The sequence below is a fragment of the Cervus canadensis genome, chromosome 6 (genome assembly GCF_019320065.1).
Source record: "Cervus canadensis isolate Bull #8, Minnesota chromosome 6, ASM1932006v1, whole genome shotgun sequence".
NCBI classification, from domain to species: Eukaryota; Metazoa; Chordata; class Mammalia; order Artiodactyla; family Cervidae; genus Cervus; species Cervus canadensis.
This window is the reverse complement of record NC_057391.1, coordinates 18,157,345-18,172,873: the sequence shown is the minus strand read 5'-3', so window position 1 is coordinate 18,172,873 and position 15,529 is coordinate 18,157,345. Positions and strand designations below refer to the sequence as shown.

At 38.6% G+C, this 15,529-nt stretch overlaps 1 protein-coding gene across 5 annotated transcripts in view; it reads right to left on the bottom strand.

Annotated features, from left to right (window-relative positions):
• The window catches only part of BBS4 (Bardet-Biedl syndrome 4), a 50,004-nt gene that overhangs the window by 25,215 nt on the left and 9,260 nt on the right, over window positions 1-15,529 (bottom strand). For 3 of the 5 annotated variants that reach the window (XM_043471006.1, XM_043471009.1, XM_043471008.1), the window contains exon 2: window positions 14,278-14,329. In XM_043471006.1, coding sequence (XP_043326941.1) covers window positions 14,278-14,329 — 52 coding nt within the window. Of the gene's footprint in view, window positions 1-14,277; window positions 14,330-15,529 lie in introns of those variants that run through there. The other 2 variants (XM_043471011.1, XM_043471007.1) reach the window with 2 other exon arrangements.

Sequence of the window (15,529 nt, the reverse complement as noted above, 5' to 3'; positions counted from 1 at the left end):
CACACTTCCCCTCCCATTTTTTATCAAGACAAGGTAAAGCCTTTCAGGTGACTGTAAAAAGACCTGATTCACATCCCCAGCTCCCATACGGCTCCCCACCCTCACCAAGGCAGTGGGGGTGGAAGGCTGGTGACCTGGCAACAACATTCCCTTGCCCGTCTCTTCTCCTGTCCCCATTCCACTCTTTTGTGACATCTCTTTCTTTCTTCCTCTTAAGAATGCACCAGACACATCTTAAACAATTACATAACCAAACAAACATGACATCACAAGAATTCTTCCCTGTAATCTGCCCTACTGTATTTTTATTCTCATAAAAATAACCAAAATTCAAAACTTTTAAATTGATTAATGGTAGTGAACAGCATCCTGGATATACAAATGTTGTTGTTTAGTTACTAACTCGCGTCCGACTCTGCAACCTCATGGACAGCAGCATACCAGGATTCCCTGTCCTTCACTATCTCTTGGGAGTTTGCTCAAACTCATGTACATTGAGTTGATGATGCCATCCAACCATCTCATCCTCTGTTGCCCCCTGCTCCTTCTGCCAGCATCGGGGATGCTGAGCAGAAAATTATTGTGCTTTGAATCTTTAATTAAAAAATTTTCTAAAATGACTAAGGTTTTTCTAAGTACATTATAAATGAACACTTCTTTGGAAACAGATCTCATTAAGGAGAAGACACATAGCACATAGGATTTTTACATGTAGAAGTTCAATCTTCAATCAGTAAGAGAATGTGGTGGGACTTACAGCAAATAATTTAAGTCTCTGGGCCTCCATTTTTCCCCCTATAATTTTCACTGGAGAAAATTATGAAAAATCTGAAAGTGGTTATTCAATAAATGTTAATTTCCTCATGTTAAAATAGGAACTATAATACTTTTCTACCTCAGTATATTACTGGGGACATCAAAAGAAATAACAAATCTTGAAAAATGGAAGGCATTTTTGTTATATCAATTTGAGCTCTGTATCAGACAAGGTCTAATGAGGAAACAGAAACTACTTTAGGATTTAAAACAGAAGGTGAGGGAAGAAATGAGAACCAACAGGAATAGTGATGCAAATCAGACGTTAGCAAGGGACCAAGTCACTACCACCTCTGAACTGAGGGGAAAAATGGAGGGAATGTATTGCTACCAGTATCTAAGGCTGAGGTTACCTGGAAGAAGCTGAAAGCATATGGCCTGACTGGCAGAAGCAACAAGAGACACTTCAGAAACCACCCTACTCCTCCAACTTCCCAAAGCAGAGAGAAAGAAAGGAAAGCCCTGTCTTCTCCTTCCTCCCACCCTCCAATCTCCTGACAGTTCCCCTCACTTGCTAATCCAGCCAGAAACTGTGCTAACACCAGAGTCTGAGAAGGAATGAAGCCCATAAGGGTGTGCTCCTCACAATACTCAGCAGAGAAGGGAAGGGTGAGGAATGGATCTGAGGCAAACAGGTCCAGGATCAGAAGAAATACCAACTCTGCTCAGGAATATAAATGATGATTAAGAAGGCAGAAACTAGACTGACTCAGCAGTCACCCAAGGATATGTGCTAGAAGATAGCTTTATAAAAAAAATATTAAACTGCTACCTATCCAACAGGTTTGCCTCTCATGAACTTAAAATGGGATGAGGAAGAAAGGAAAAATTCATATAGAAGATTATGGTTTTACTACATACCCTGTGTGCATGTGTGCTTAGTTGTGTCCGAATCTTTTTGATCCCCTGGACTATAACCCTCCAGGCTCCTCTGTCCATGGAATTTTGCAGGCAATACTGGAATGGCTTGCCATTTCCTCCTCCATGGGATCTTCCCAACCCAGGGATCAAATCTGCATCTTCTGCATTGTGGGTAGATCCTTTACCACTGCACCACTGAGGAAGCCCTTACTGCATACCCTAGATTATTTCAAACTATCTTACTTTCTAAAATCAAAACTTAATTCCCCATATTTACATAAGATATATTTATATGGTTTACTTATATCTATAATAATATGAACATTAAACAAAGGTCCGTCTAGTCAAGGCTATGGTCAAGGCAAGTGGTCATGTAGTGAGAGTTGGACTATACAGAAAGCTGAGCGCTGAAGAATTGATGCTTTTGAACTGTGGTGTTGGAGAAGACTCTTGAGAGTCCCTTGGACTGCAAGGAGATCCAACCAGTCCATCCTAAAGGAGATCAATCCTGGGAGTTCATTGGAAGGACTGATGTTGAAGTGGAAACTCCAATACTTTGGCCACCTGATGCGAAGAGCTGACTCATTTGAAAAGACCCTGATACTGGGAGGGATTGAGGGCAGGAGGAGGAGAGGACGACAGAGGATGAGACGGTTGGATGGCATCACCGACTCGATGGACATGGGTTTGGGTGGACTCCAGGGGTTGGTGATGGACAGGGAGGCCTGGCGTGCTGTGGTTCACGGGGTCGCAAAGAGTCGGACATGACTGAGCAACTGAACTGAACTAATTTTTATATATATATATATCTATAGCAAAGCGTTTTCTCCCTTATTATTCCACCGAATGTTCCCATGAGGCTAGTGAGTCATACAATTTTGGGACTATTCACAAATGAGGAAATTAAGATGCCAGAGGTTAAGTGATTTGCCTATATTCAAGAGCTTATTAATGGAAGAGGCAGGGCTATATCCCAGGCCTCCAAATTACTCATTTAACCACACCAAGTTTCTGTCCCAATTGTAAAGAACTTTCCAACTTTACACATTTTAAAACTGGAAAGTCCTTTATAATTGGGATGAAACTTGGTGTGGTTAAATGAGTAACTTAGCAACACAAATTAATAATGATATCAAAGTTTTCCTATAACCAAAAAAAGCAGAACAGGACTTTTGACATATTATGGTAGCAAGATTTTCAATTAAAAAAAAAATACATACAGTAAAAATAAAACTGAAAGGACAGAGAGAGTATTAGGCTCTGTCCATTCCTCCTCCTCACTAGAAATTGAGTTATTTTCTAAGGAATTTCTATGCATAATTAAGCGTATGGGAAAGTGCACACATACACAAAGGGGATTATATTAAACGTATTTGGAAACTTTGCTCATATCTACCGAACTTAAATACATTCTTCCCAGTGATCCAGCAATCCTACTACTAGGTACATAAGTGTACCCAAAGAACATACACTTTAAGGATGGCATTATGCATAACATCTCAAAATGAAAGTATCCCAAATGTTCATTCCAAGTAAAATGAATAAACCGGGAGTATCACCCCATAATGTAATACTGTGTTATAATGGAAAAAAACAGCTATTACTGCATGCAACAAGATACATGAATACCACAAAGATAATTCTGAGCAAGGAAGTCAGATACTGAAATGTATACACTGAATGATTCCATCCACTTATATCAAATTCAAAAGTAGGTAAAACCCTTTCTATAAGGTAGAAGTTAAACACCTAAGTAACTACTCTGAGGAGTAATGACTGGTAGGGGGTATGAGGAAGGCCTCTGAGATGTTGATGATGTTCTATAATTTAATCGATGGTGAGAGCAAGGACTTCCCTGGTGACACAGTGGATAAGAATCCGCCTGGCAATACAGAGGACACAGATTCGATCCCTAGTCCAGGAAGATTCCACATGCGGTGGAGCAACTAAGTCTGTGTGCTATAACTATTGAGCCCGCTCGCCCTAGAGCTGGAGTTCCACAATAAGAGAAATCATTGCAATGAGAAGCCCACACACCACAAGGAAGAACAGCTCCCCTCAACCAGAGAAAGCCTGCACAAAGCAATGACGATCCAATGCAGCCAAAAATGAAATAATCAATTAATTAAAAATAAATACATTGGGTTTATGTTTAAAAAAAAGATGGTGAGTACATGAATACATTCACTTTGTAAAAATGTATTAAACTGTACAACATGCACTTTTCTGTATATATGGTATATGTTGATAAAAAAGTGTCAAGAATCAAATTAAACACCCCCTCAACCAAAAAGATTAATTTCTGCAATACCAATGCAGAAGAGGTGGGGGCACACAACTCAGTCTGAGGGTAAGGGTCAAGATCTCCTAGGCAAGACACAAAAAGCATTAACCATAAAGGAAAAAAAATTAATAAATCACCCTTCATCAAAATTAAAACTTCTGATCAAAAAAAGGGTCCAAAATAGCGGTGGCTAAAAGACAAAGAAAGGGAAAAGCCCCCGAAAATGGAACAATGGAACAAAAGAAAACCCACAGATAGGAGTGCGAACTTCAGGTGAAACAAACACACCCCCTTCCTGGCTAGCGCAATTTGCATAGAGCAGGCTCAGCGGGGAGAAGACAAAATGTATAAAAAGAGGAGGGAAGACGAATTGAGGCCTCTCCTTTGGGGTCGGCCCACTCTCACACCTCGAGGGTGTACTATCCTTTGCTTGCCAAATAAAACTCTGGGCTGTAACGGAGCTGTGATCGTCAAAAGATGCATTGCTGTATGACTTCATGACAAGAAGTTCAAGCACAGACAGACAAAATTTACTTTCAGGGACAGAAATCAGAACAATGGTTCCCTCTAGGGAAGGGAAGGAAGGGCTGATTGGGAAAGGGCAGGAAGAAACTTTCTGGGTGATAAAAATATTTAACTCGTCCTAGGTGATGACTTGGAGAAGGCAATGGCACCCCACTCCAGTGCTCTTGCCTGGAAAATCCCATGGACGGAGGAGCCTGGTCGGCTGCAGTCCATGGGGTCACGAAGAGTCAGACATGACTGAGCAACTTCACTTTCACATTTCACTTTTATGCATTGGAGAAGGAAATGGCAACCCACTCCAGTGTTCTTGCCTGGAGAATCCCAGGGATGGGGTCGCACAGAGTTGGACACGACTGAAGTGACTTAGCAGCAGGTGATGACTACATATGTTATTTGTCAAAATTCAAAAACTGGGCACTTAAAATTTGTAGATTTTACTATCACTGGGGAAAAATAAGATGTATATAGTACCTTCTATTCAAATTAAAAGTTCAAAAGAACAGCATGTATACTATCTATGGTGAAACAGATCACCAGCCCAGGTGGGATGCATGAGACAAGTGCTCGGGCCTGGTACACTGGGAAGACCCAGAGGAATCGGGTGGAGAGGGAGGTGGGAGGGGGGATCGGGATGGGGAATAAGTGTAAATCTATGGCTGATTCATATCAATGTATGACAAAACCCACTGAAATGTTGTGAAGTAATTAGCCTCCAACTAATAAAAAAATTAAAAAAAAAAAAAAAAGTTAACACTATTCCTCAAAAAAATCAAACAAAACTACGTCATTTAAGTGGAGCCAGCAATTCCACTTCAGAGTATATACCCAAAAGAGCTGAAAGCAGGGAGCCCCTTTCTACAGTGGTGCTAAAAGGATTCCAAGGAAGTTAAGGCCACACTGAGGTGAGGCCCTGAATAGCAGTGAGGTGGGCAGCCACCAACTGGGCACTTTCATCTTCATCTACTGGCCTCATCCTACACCACAATGAGGTGACATTCATTCACAGAGGATAGATCAATGTTTTCATTAAAACAGCTAACAGAAATGCTGAACACTTCTGGCAGGGCCAGTCTGCAAAGGCTCCAGCATTGTCAACACGGGAAGCCTCATCTGCAATGTGGGGGCTGATGGATCTGCCCTACCAGGAAGTCCTGCCCCTCCACCATTGCTCTCCAGTTGAGAAGTGGAAGGCAGAGAAAGAAGAACAAGAGGAGTCCAACGACAACATGAGTTTTTTGACTAAATCTCTTATGTAACATATTTAATAAAAAGCTGAAGTCCTATAAAAAACAGAAAAAAAAAGTAGGTACTCAAACGTATTTATTTATACATCAACATTCATGGCAGTGATACTGACAATAGTGAAAAGGCAGAAACAACCTATAAGTCCATCAACAGATAACTGGATACACAAAATATTTACTGTATGTACAAACAAAAGAATATTATTTAGCCTTAAAAAGTAATGACATTCTGTTCAAAATGCTATAACACAGATGAACCTTGAAAATATGCTAAGTGAAAAAAGTCAGAAACAACAGGATGTACATCGAGAATATGCAAATTCAGAGACAGTATTGGGTTGGCTTGAAAAGTTCATTTGTTTTTCTCTGTATGATGGCTCTAGTTGCACTTAGTTGTCTTTAACATCATTCAAAACAATTTTGTTAGATTCTATTGTGACAACTGTCATATCAGTGTGCGTTTTTTAAAAATTTATCAAAATTGGTGAATTTTTCTGTAGCCACTTGAATACTAAAGATGGAAGGAAAAAAGGCAGCATTTTTGGCAGATTATGCTTTATTATTTCAAGAAAGGTACACACAACTAAGACACACAAAAAAAGGTTCGTGCAGTGTAGAAGATGCTATGACTAAATCAAACGCGTCAAAATGGTTAGCAAAGTTTCATGCTGTAGATTTCTCGATAGATGATGCTCAGTTGGATATACCAATTGAAATTGACAGTGATCAAATCAAGACATCGAGAACAATCATATCTATACCACATAGGAGATAGCTGACATACTCAAAATATCTATGTCAATCAATGAAAATCATTTGCACCAACTTGGCTATGTTAATCACTTTGATGCTTGGGTTCCCCTTAAGTGAAAAAAACTTTCTTGACTGTATTTCCATTGGTGATTCTCTACTTAAACATAATGAAAATTTTCCATTTTTAAAACAAATGTGACAAGCAACAAAAAGTGGATACTGTACAATAATGTGGAATGGAAGAGATCATGGGGCAAGTGCAATCGACCACCAACAACCAGACCAAAGGCCAGTCTTCATCCAAAGAAGGTGATATGTTGTATGGTGGAACTGGAAGCAAGTCCTCTATTTATAAGCTCCTTCCGGAAAACCAAATGATGAATTCCAACAAGTACTGTTCCCAATTAGACCAAATGAAGGCAGCACTTGATGAAAAGTCTCCAGAATTAATCACTAGAAAATGCATAATCTTCATCAGGATAAAGCAAGACTGTATGTTTCTTTGCTGCTGCTGCTGCTAAGTCGCCTCAGTCGTGTCCGACTCTGTGCAACCCCACAGACGGCAGCCCACCAGGCTCCTGTCCCTGAGATTCTCCAGGCAAAAACACTGGAATGGGCTGCCATTTCCTTCTCCAATGCTTGAAAGTGAAAAGTGAAAGTGAAGTCGCTCAGTCATGTTTGACTCTTTGCAACCCCATGGACTACAGCCCACCAGGCTACTCCATCCATGGGATTTTCCAGGCAAGAGTACTGGAGTGGGGTGCCACTGCCTTCTCCAGTATGTTTCTTTGATGACCAGGCAAAAACTGTCACATCTTGGCTGAGAAGTTCTGAATCATCCACCATATTCACCAGGCATTGGACCTTGGATTTCCATTTATTTCTGTCTTTACAGAAGTTTCTCAATGGAAAAAATTTCCATTCCCTGGAAGACTGTAAAAGGTACCTGGAATAGTTCTTTGCTCAAAAAGATAAAAAGTTTTGGGAAGATGAAATTATGAAGTTGCCTGAAAAATGGCAGAAGACAGTGGAACAAAACAGTGAATACGTTGTTTAATAAAGTTCTCGGTGAAAATGAAAAATGTAAAAACCAGAGGAACTTTCTGGCCAATCCAATAGAATAGAGGATACCAGGGGCTAGAGGTGAGGGGAAATGGAGAGTTTATATTTAATGGTTAGAGAATTTGTTTGGGGTCCTAAAAAAGTTCTGAAAATAGATGATGGTGATGGTTGCACAACATGGTGAATGCCACTGATGCCACTGCATTGTACTTTTAAATGATTAAAGAAGTAAATTTTATGTATGTTTTGCCACAATTTCTTAAAACTTCATTTATTAAAAGATTTTTTTTTTCATTTATTAAAAGATATTTTAAAAGCAAACCACAAGCTGAGACCAAGTTTCTCACCTAGTAAATAGACTGTCTCAGACTGTAAATTAAATTCATCCTAGGCTATGCAGCCACTCCAAAATGGGTAAGGTCTTCAATGAAGACTCCTTTAAGGAAGGAAATAAGCCCATGAAGTAAATCAATTAACTCACCTCAACTGAAAGCCAGAAGAAAGTTTTCTGAGTTATCTGAGGTCATAGCATGGGAGGAAAATGAAGAGGATGTAAGTAGCCCCATGTAGGATATTTTTTCTCAGAACCATCAAGTAGTTCTGTAAACAATTCCAAATAAGTTGCTTGTTCTTGAAAAAGTCCTAATATATTTAGACAAGAATGCCAAATAGAAAATTGTTTACCTCCTCCAGTGAGCTGGCACTCACTACCCTTAAGACTGGAGTCAAGCTAGGATACTGGCCTCTCAAGCTGAGGAGGGAAGGGTGTAGGAGACAACATCCAAATCCAGACTCAGAACTTCTCAGTTAAAATGCCATGGCTGCTGCTTGTTCAAATAAAGTTTCTCTGCCTGTTAATTCAACTTATGTGTAAGTCTCCATGTTAAACTTACCAACTTCCTATATTCTACCTTCTACTGAAGTATCATACTCTTTAACTACAGCAGTGGTTCTCAATCAGGAACAATTTTGTACCCTAGGGAACATCTGGCAATATCTGGAGACATTTCTGGTTGTCACAACTGGGTGCTACTAACATCTACTAAGTAGAGATGAAGAATGCAGTTACCATCTTGCAATATACAGGACAGCTCCCCCAACAAACAATTATCTTGACCAAAAAGTCGATAGTACCAAGATTGAGAAAATCCAAACTAGAGATTAAAAAGATATTTAAGGATTTTTAAATTTTTATTGAAGTATGTATGTGTGCTCGGTCATGTCTGACTCCTTGCAACCTCATGGACTGTAGCCTGCCAGGCTCCTCTGTCCATGGAATTTTCCAGGCAAGAGTACTGGAGTGGGTTGCCAGTTCCTACACCAAGGGATCTTCCTGACCAGGGGATCAAATCCACTTTTGCATTTCCTGCATTGGCAGGCAGATTCTTTACCACTGTGCCATCTGGGAAGCCTCTTATTGAAATATAGTTGATTTACAATGTTAATGTCTGCCATACAGCAAAGTGACTCATCTATATCTATTTATCTAATTCTTTTTCATATTCTTTTCCATAATGGCTTATCATGTGAAACCTTAGTGAAAGTCGCTTAGTTGTGTCTGACTCTTTGCAACCCCATAGACTACACAGTCCATGGAATTCTACAGGCCAGAATACTGGAGTGGGTAGCCATTCCCTTCTCCAGAGAATCTTTCCAACCCAGGGATTGAACCCAGGTCTCTGGCATTACCAGCGGATTCTTACCAGCTGAGCCACCAGGGAAGCGTATTCACAGACACAGAGAACAGACCTGTGGTTGCCAAGGGGCAAAGAAGTGAGGGAGGGAAGTATTGGGAGTTTGGAATTAGCATATGCAAACTACTATATATAGGATGGATAGACAACAAGGTTCTACTCTATAGCACAGGGAACTAAATCAATATACTATGATAAACCTTTACCATGATTTTGAACAAAATACTATGATTTTCTTCATACTAGATTTTCGATATACTATGACATATATTGCTTCATATACTAAATACATATTATTTCATATACTATGTTATATACTATTTCAACAAAATACTAGATTTTCCATATACTATGATAAGCCTTTATCATATCATGTAGGTTCGTTACATGTCTTGGCTTGGTAAATAGTGCTGCTATGAACACAGGGAAGCATGTATCTTTCTGAATTAAGAGTTTTGTCTAGGTATATGCCCAGGAATGGAACTGCTTGATTATATGGCAACTCCATTTTTAGTTTTTTGAGGAACCTCCATACTGTTTTCCATAGCAGCTGCACCAATTTACATTCCCACCAACAGTGTAAGAGGGCTCCCGTTTCTCCACTCTCTCCAGGATTTACTATATGTAGGCTTTTTAATGATGAAGACTCTGATCAGTGTGAGGCAGTACCTCATAGTTTTGATTTGCATTTCTCTAATACTTAGTAATTAGGAGCATCTTTACATGTGCCTGCTGGCCATCTGTGAGACATCTAAGGATTGCACAGTGAAATATGGAGGCTTTCTGTTCAAAATATTACATTGATTTTTAATTTGTCAAAGTTCACTAATCCTTAGGGCTGATTTTTTTCTGTTTTCTTTATACTTCCCTATGTTTTCCAAATTTCTATAAGCTTATGCTGATTTTCTCATTATAAATTAAAAGATGCTTATTCCTTGGAAGGAAAGTTATGACCAACCTAGACAGCATATTAAAAAGCAGAGCCATTAGTTTGCCAACAAAGGTCCGTCTAGTCAAGGCTATGGTTTTTCCAGTGGTCATGTATGGATGTGACAGTTGGACTATAGAGAAAGCTGAGTGCCAAAGGATTGATGCTTTTGAACTGTGGTGTTGGAGAAGACTGAGAGTCCCTTGGACTGCAAGGAGATCCAACCAGTCCATCCTAAAGGAGATCAGTCCTGGGAGTTCATTGGAAGGACTGATGTTGAAGTGGAAACCCTGATACTTTGGCCACCTGATGCAAAGAGCTAACTCATTTGAAAAGACCCTGATGCTGGGAAAGATTGAGGGCAGGAGGAGAAGGGGTGACAGAGGATGAGATGGTTGGATGGCATTATCGACTCAATGGACATGAGTCTGGGTAGGCTACGGGAGTTGGTGTTGGACAGGGAGGCCTGGCGTGCTGCAGTTCATGGGGTCACAAAGAGTCGCACACAACTGAGCGACTGAACTGAACTGAACCTCAACACTTTCCTCTCATTAAGGACAACAGTATCTGTATCAGTAAGTACACAGAATAACACTTTCAACCAAGTAGACTTAACTGACATTTAGAGAATACACCACCCAACAGGAGAAGAAAACACATTCTTTTCAAGAGATATGAAACACATTCTGGGCCATAAAACAAGTGTGTTCTCTAATCATAATAAAATGAAACTAAGAACCAATAATTAAAAGATACCTAGGGGGAGAAATGGAGAAGGAAATGGCAACCCACTCCAGTGTTCTTGCCTGGAGAATCCCAGAGACGGGGGAGCCTGGTGGGCTGCTGTCTATGGGGTTGCACAGAGGCGGACATGACTGAGGCGACTTAGCAGCAGCAGCAGGGGGAGAAAAGGTCTGGAAAACTTCCCAAATATATCGAAATCAATCAATACTTTTCTTAATAGTATATGGGTCAAGAAGGAACACAAAGTAAATTTTAAAATATCTAGAATTGAATAAAAGTTAAAACATAACATTTGAAATGTATGTGAAGCAGTTAAGCCATGTTTAGAGAGAGATGTAAGTACTAAATGCTTATAACAGAAGAAAGAAGATCTCAAATCAATGATCTAAGTTTCTACCTTAAGAAATTGCAAAAAGAAAATCAAATTAAACACAAGAAAATATTAGGTAAAAGCAGAAATCAATGAAACTGAAACAAAAAAGCAATAGAGAAAAAATAAAATCAAAAGTTGGTTCTTGAAAAGATCAATAAAATGTATAAACATCTAACCAGACTGATCAAGCAAAAAAAAAAGAAAATATAAAGTACTAAATTCAGGAACAGAACATCACTATATATCCTAGACCTTAAAAGGAAAATAAAGACGTATTATGAATTTTATGTCTATAAATTTAATAACTAAGATGAAATGGACAAATTTCTTTGAAAGAGAAACATTATCAAACCAGTGTCTAAAGAAATATGTAACCTTAATAGTCCCACATCTATTAAAGAAATTTGGCTTAACTTAAAAACCTTCTAACAACAAAAAGATCCAGACTGGGACTGCTTCACTGTCCAATTCCAGCAAATATTTAAGAAATAACACTAATTCTATACACAATTTTCCAGAAAACAGACGAGAAAATAGTTCCCAACTTGTTTTAAGGTCAGCATAACCCTAATACCAAAAACAAACAAAAGTGCTGCAGGAAAAAAAAAAAAAAAACTACAGACCAACATCCCTCATGAACACAGATGCAAAAATACTTAACAAAATATTAGCAAAATCAAAAGTTGATTCGGTATATATATATACCGAATCCAGCAATATATAAAAAAGTTTACTACACCATGACCATGCGGGGTTTATCCCAGGAATGCAAGGTTGGCACAACATTCCAAAATTCAATCAATGTGATTCACCGTATCAGCAGATAAAATCTTGGGTTACAGAAGCCAGAAATTAAGGGAAGGACAAGAGCAGGTTATACCCTTGATATTTTACAAGCCTGTGTCACCACCTTGAACAATTCCAAAGGCATCATTTATAATGCATTATATTTATATATGAATCATACCCCTGACACTGTGCAATACAATGGTATTGCAAATGTGTAAAATGGTTGCCCAAAGGCAAAGGAACCTTAGCTGATTAACATAAAGATCCAGATCAACAGATTTTATCTTCCAGACATTTCATAGGCCCTGTTCACATCATACCTGGAATATTCTATTTAGTCCTAAATGCTCTACTTCCAAGAGGGCCAACAAATTTAACTATAGAGCCAAAGCAAAATGGCAAATGAGTTCTGAACTCTCACATGGCAAGAGTTGAAACTGGAAATGTTTAACCTTCAGAAGGATGGACCTAGGGAATACACACTGCACTTTAACTATTTGCTTATATTCCCTATGCCCTGAAGACTGTCAGTTCCCTGAGGGCAGAATCCATGCCCTATTTATCTGTGCATTCCAAATACCTATCACTGGTCTTGGAACCTGCTAAGTACTCACACATATGAGGGGTTCAAGAACAGGAAAAGCTCAACTTTAATACCAGAAACCAGAAAGTCATTGCTATGCAGTCGAGAAGGGAGGAAGAACTGATTGGAAAGGGCACTATGGCACTGCTAAATTTTATAGCATACTTGTCAAATATATCTCTTTTCCAATAGCTATAAACTTTTCATCTCATTAGCCTGAATTGGGCATGGGCCAATTCTTGATTGGTGTATACTAATTACAATTTTCTTGGACTGGAAGTCAACTGAACCACACAGGATGACCCTGGAGGAAGCATGGAAAGAATACTGGAGAGATGATTACAATACCCACAAGTCCCAAGACACCCTACTGATTAAATGAACAGATATCACAGCAAGAAGATTCTCATGTCCAGAAATGGAGTTTAAAATATTAGCAATGGGGACTTCCCTGGTGGTCCAGTGGCTAAGACTCCTTGCTCCCAAATGCAGGGGCCCTTTGATCCCTGGTCAGGGAACTGGATCCCACATGCCAGAACTACAGATCCTGCATGCCACAGCTAAGACCCAGTGCAGCCAAATAAAAACATATAAATATTAAAAAAAAAAAAAATTAGCAATGATGTTAGACACTGGCAGAATTCATCTAAATTTCACAAATAATCTACATTGTAGATGTACTGTTCTTTCAATGAAAGCTGTTTTCCTAAAAAAAAAAAAAAAAAAAAAAAAAACCTTTGAAAATAAATTCCTGAAAGTTAGTATTTTCCAACAACTTGTATTATAATTTCAAAGAATAACAGAATAACAGAAATGCCCCAAATAAACACTTTATTAACAAAATCAAAACTCTTAGCAAACAACAGGAGAACGCACGCTGCAAAATGGCATATACCCTGGTGACTATAACTCGGGTATGCAAACAAGAGCAACACACAAGACCCTGGGCAACTCACAGCCCTTACATGTTTCCTCATCTAGCAGATAATAAATAAATGAATAAACAATAAAACAGATGGTCTCTCCTGCTAAACAAAAAGTTCAGGTATTTTCTAATGCCTAGGAAGTTGATAAGACACCCAGTCCTTTAGAACTGGGTGAACATGGAAGAACATCCAGTACAGTCACTGACAAACTCAATGCAAACCCTCCTAAGACTTCCTAGGTTAACAAATGAAGAAATCTTATTCCTCTATGTAATACGTACCTCTGTTGGATTTTTTTAATTAATTAATTTTATTTTTTGCTGCACCTCACAGCATCTTACTTCCCTGATCAGAGATCTAACCTGGGCCCCTGGCAGTGAAAGCGCTGAGTCCTCACCAAGTTAGGCTTCCCAGACTTTTTATAAAACCTCACACTTATTCAACACACATATACATGAGATTATTTGAGGCCTGATCTGTACTATAGGAACTTTATAGTGGTTTTTCCACAAGTAGAAAGTTAGTACACATTTATATATTAAAATAAAACTCCACTTAAACATACTTTTAGGTAAAATCAATCCCCTAATATCTAACAACTTCACAAAATGAAAGCTAGATATGGCAGAATAGAAGAATCAATAAGACAAAGAAATCTGTGCAAATATACAGACGCAATGAAATTATATACAGACCTTTTTTCAGCCGGGGTTTTTGAGATTCAGCAGATGCAGGAACCTGAGTTCTCTGAAATGAAGAAGCCTGTGTTAAAGCACAATCATAAATCTTGCTAGCTTAAAGAAGCATTCAAATAAAAATCATCATCAGCTCTCCAATCATGCAAGTAATCCGTTAACTGCATAAAAGTACAAAGAATTATTTTGAATATGGTTTAAAAACCAAATGTCAAGTTGTACTTTTGCTGTCCCAACTATTAATAATGCATAATGCATATTTATTATATATACTTACAATGTGCATTTATTATATAGAACTGTAATGTATGATATAAAGTATATAAATAAATGTGCTAAGTTCTTAGACATATTAGTATTATAAAACATATTAGTATTATACTTAATGCTATACTGCTTAGCACCCAAACCAAAAAAGTGACAATTTTGATAAGAGGAAGCTTATAAGGTCATCTACACAGAGATGATCTAGCACTCAATTCTAGGATGGAGTATTTTTAAAGAGTCATTATTTAATATCATAGGCACACTATTCTATACTATAACTTGGCAGAAAATCTTCAAATGAATTTTTTTTTTAACCTGCCTCCCATGTTGTGTATAAGAAGCTTCCCAGGTGGCACTAGTGGTAAAGAATGTGCCTGCCAATGCAGGGTATAAGTAAGAGATGCAGGCTCAATCTGGGTCAGGAAGGATCCCTGGAGGAGAGCATGGCCACCCACTCCAGTATTCTTGCCTGGAGAATCCCATGGACAGAGGAGCCTGGCAGGCTGCAGTCCAGAGGGTCGCACAGAGTCTGACATGACTGCAACGACTTAGCATGCATGTATGTTGTATATAAGCAAAAATAATGGCTGAAAATTTCCAGAGGTAATGAGACAAACTAATCTTTAGATTCTGGATGCTCAACCAATTCTAACCAAGTTAAATTAAAATAAATCCACACTTAGATACATCATAGGATCTCGGCAGTGACAATAAGTTCTTAAAACCAGCCAAAGGAAAAAATGTATCACCAGATTATCTGCAACAAAACGACAATTAGACTGACAGCTGACTTCTCAACAATTAAAAACAGAAGATAATATCATTGACATTCTAAGAATAATTAGGTACTAATGTACCTTACCCAAGAGTAAAATACTAAGTAAAGTGAATATTAACCTAGACATGAGATCAGCAAACTATGGCTCACAGGTCAAATCCAGCCTATGCTCTATGGCCTGCAAGCTAAGAATGACTTATACATTTT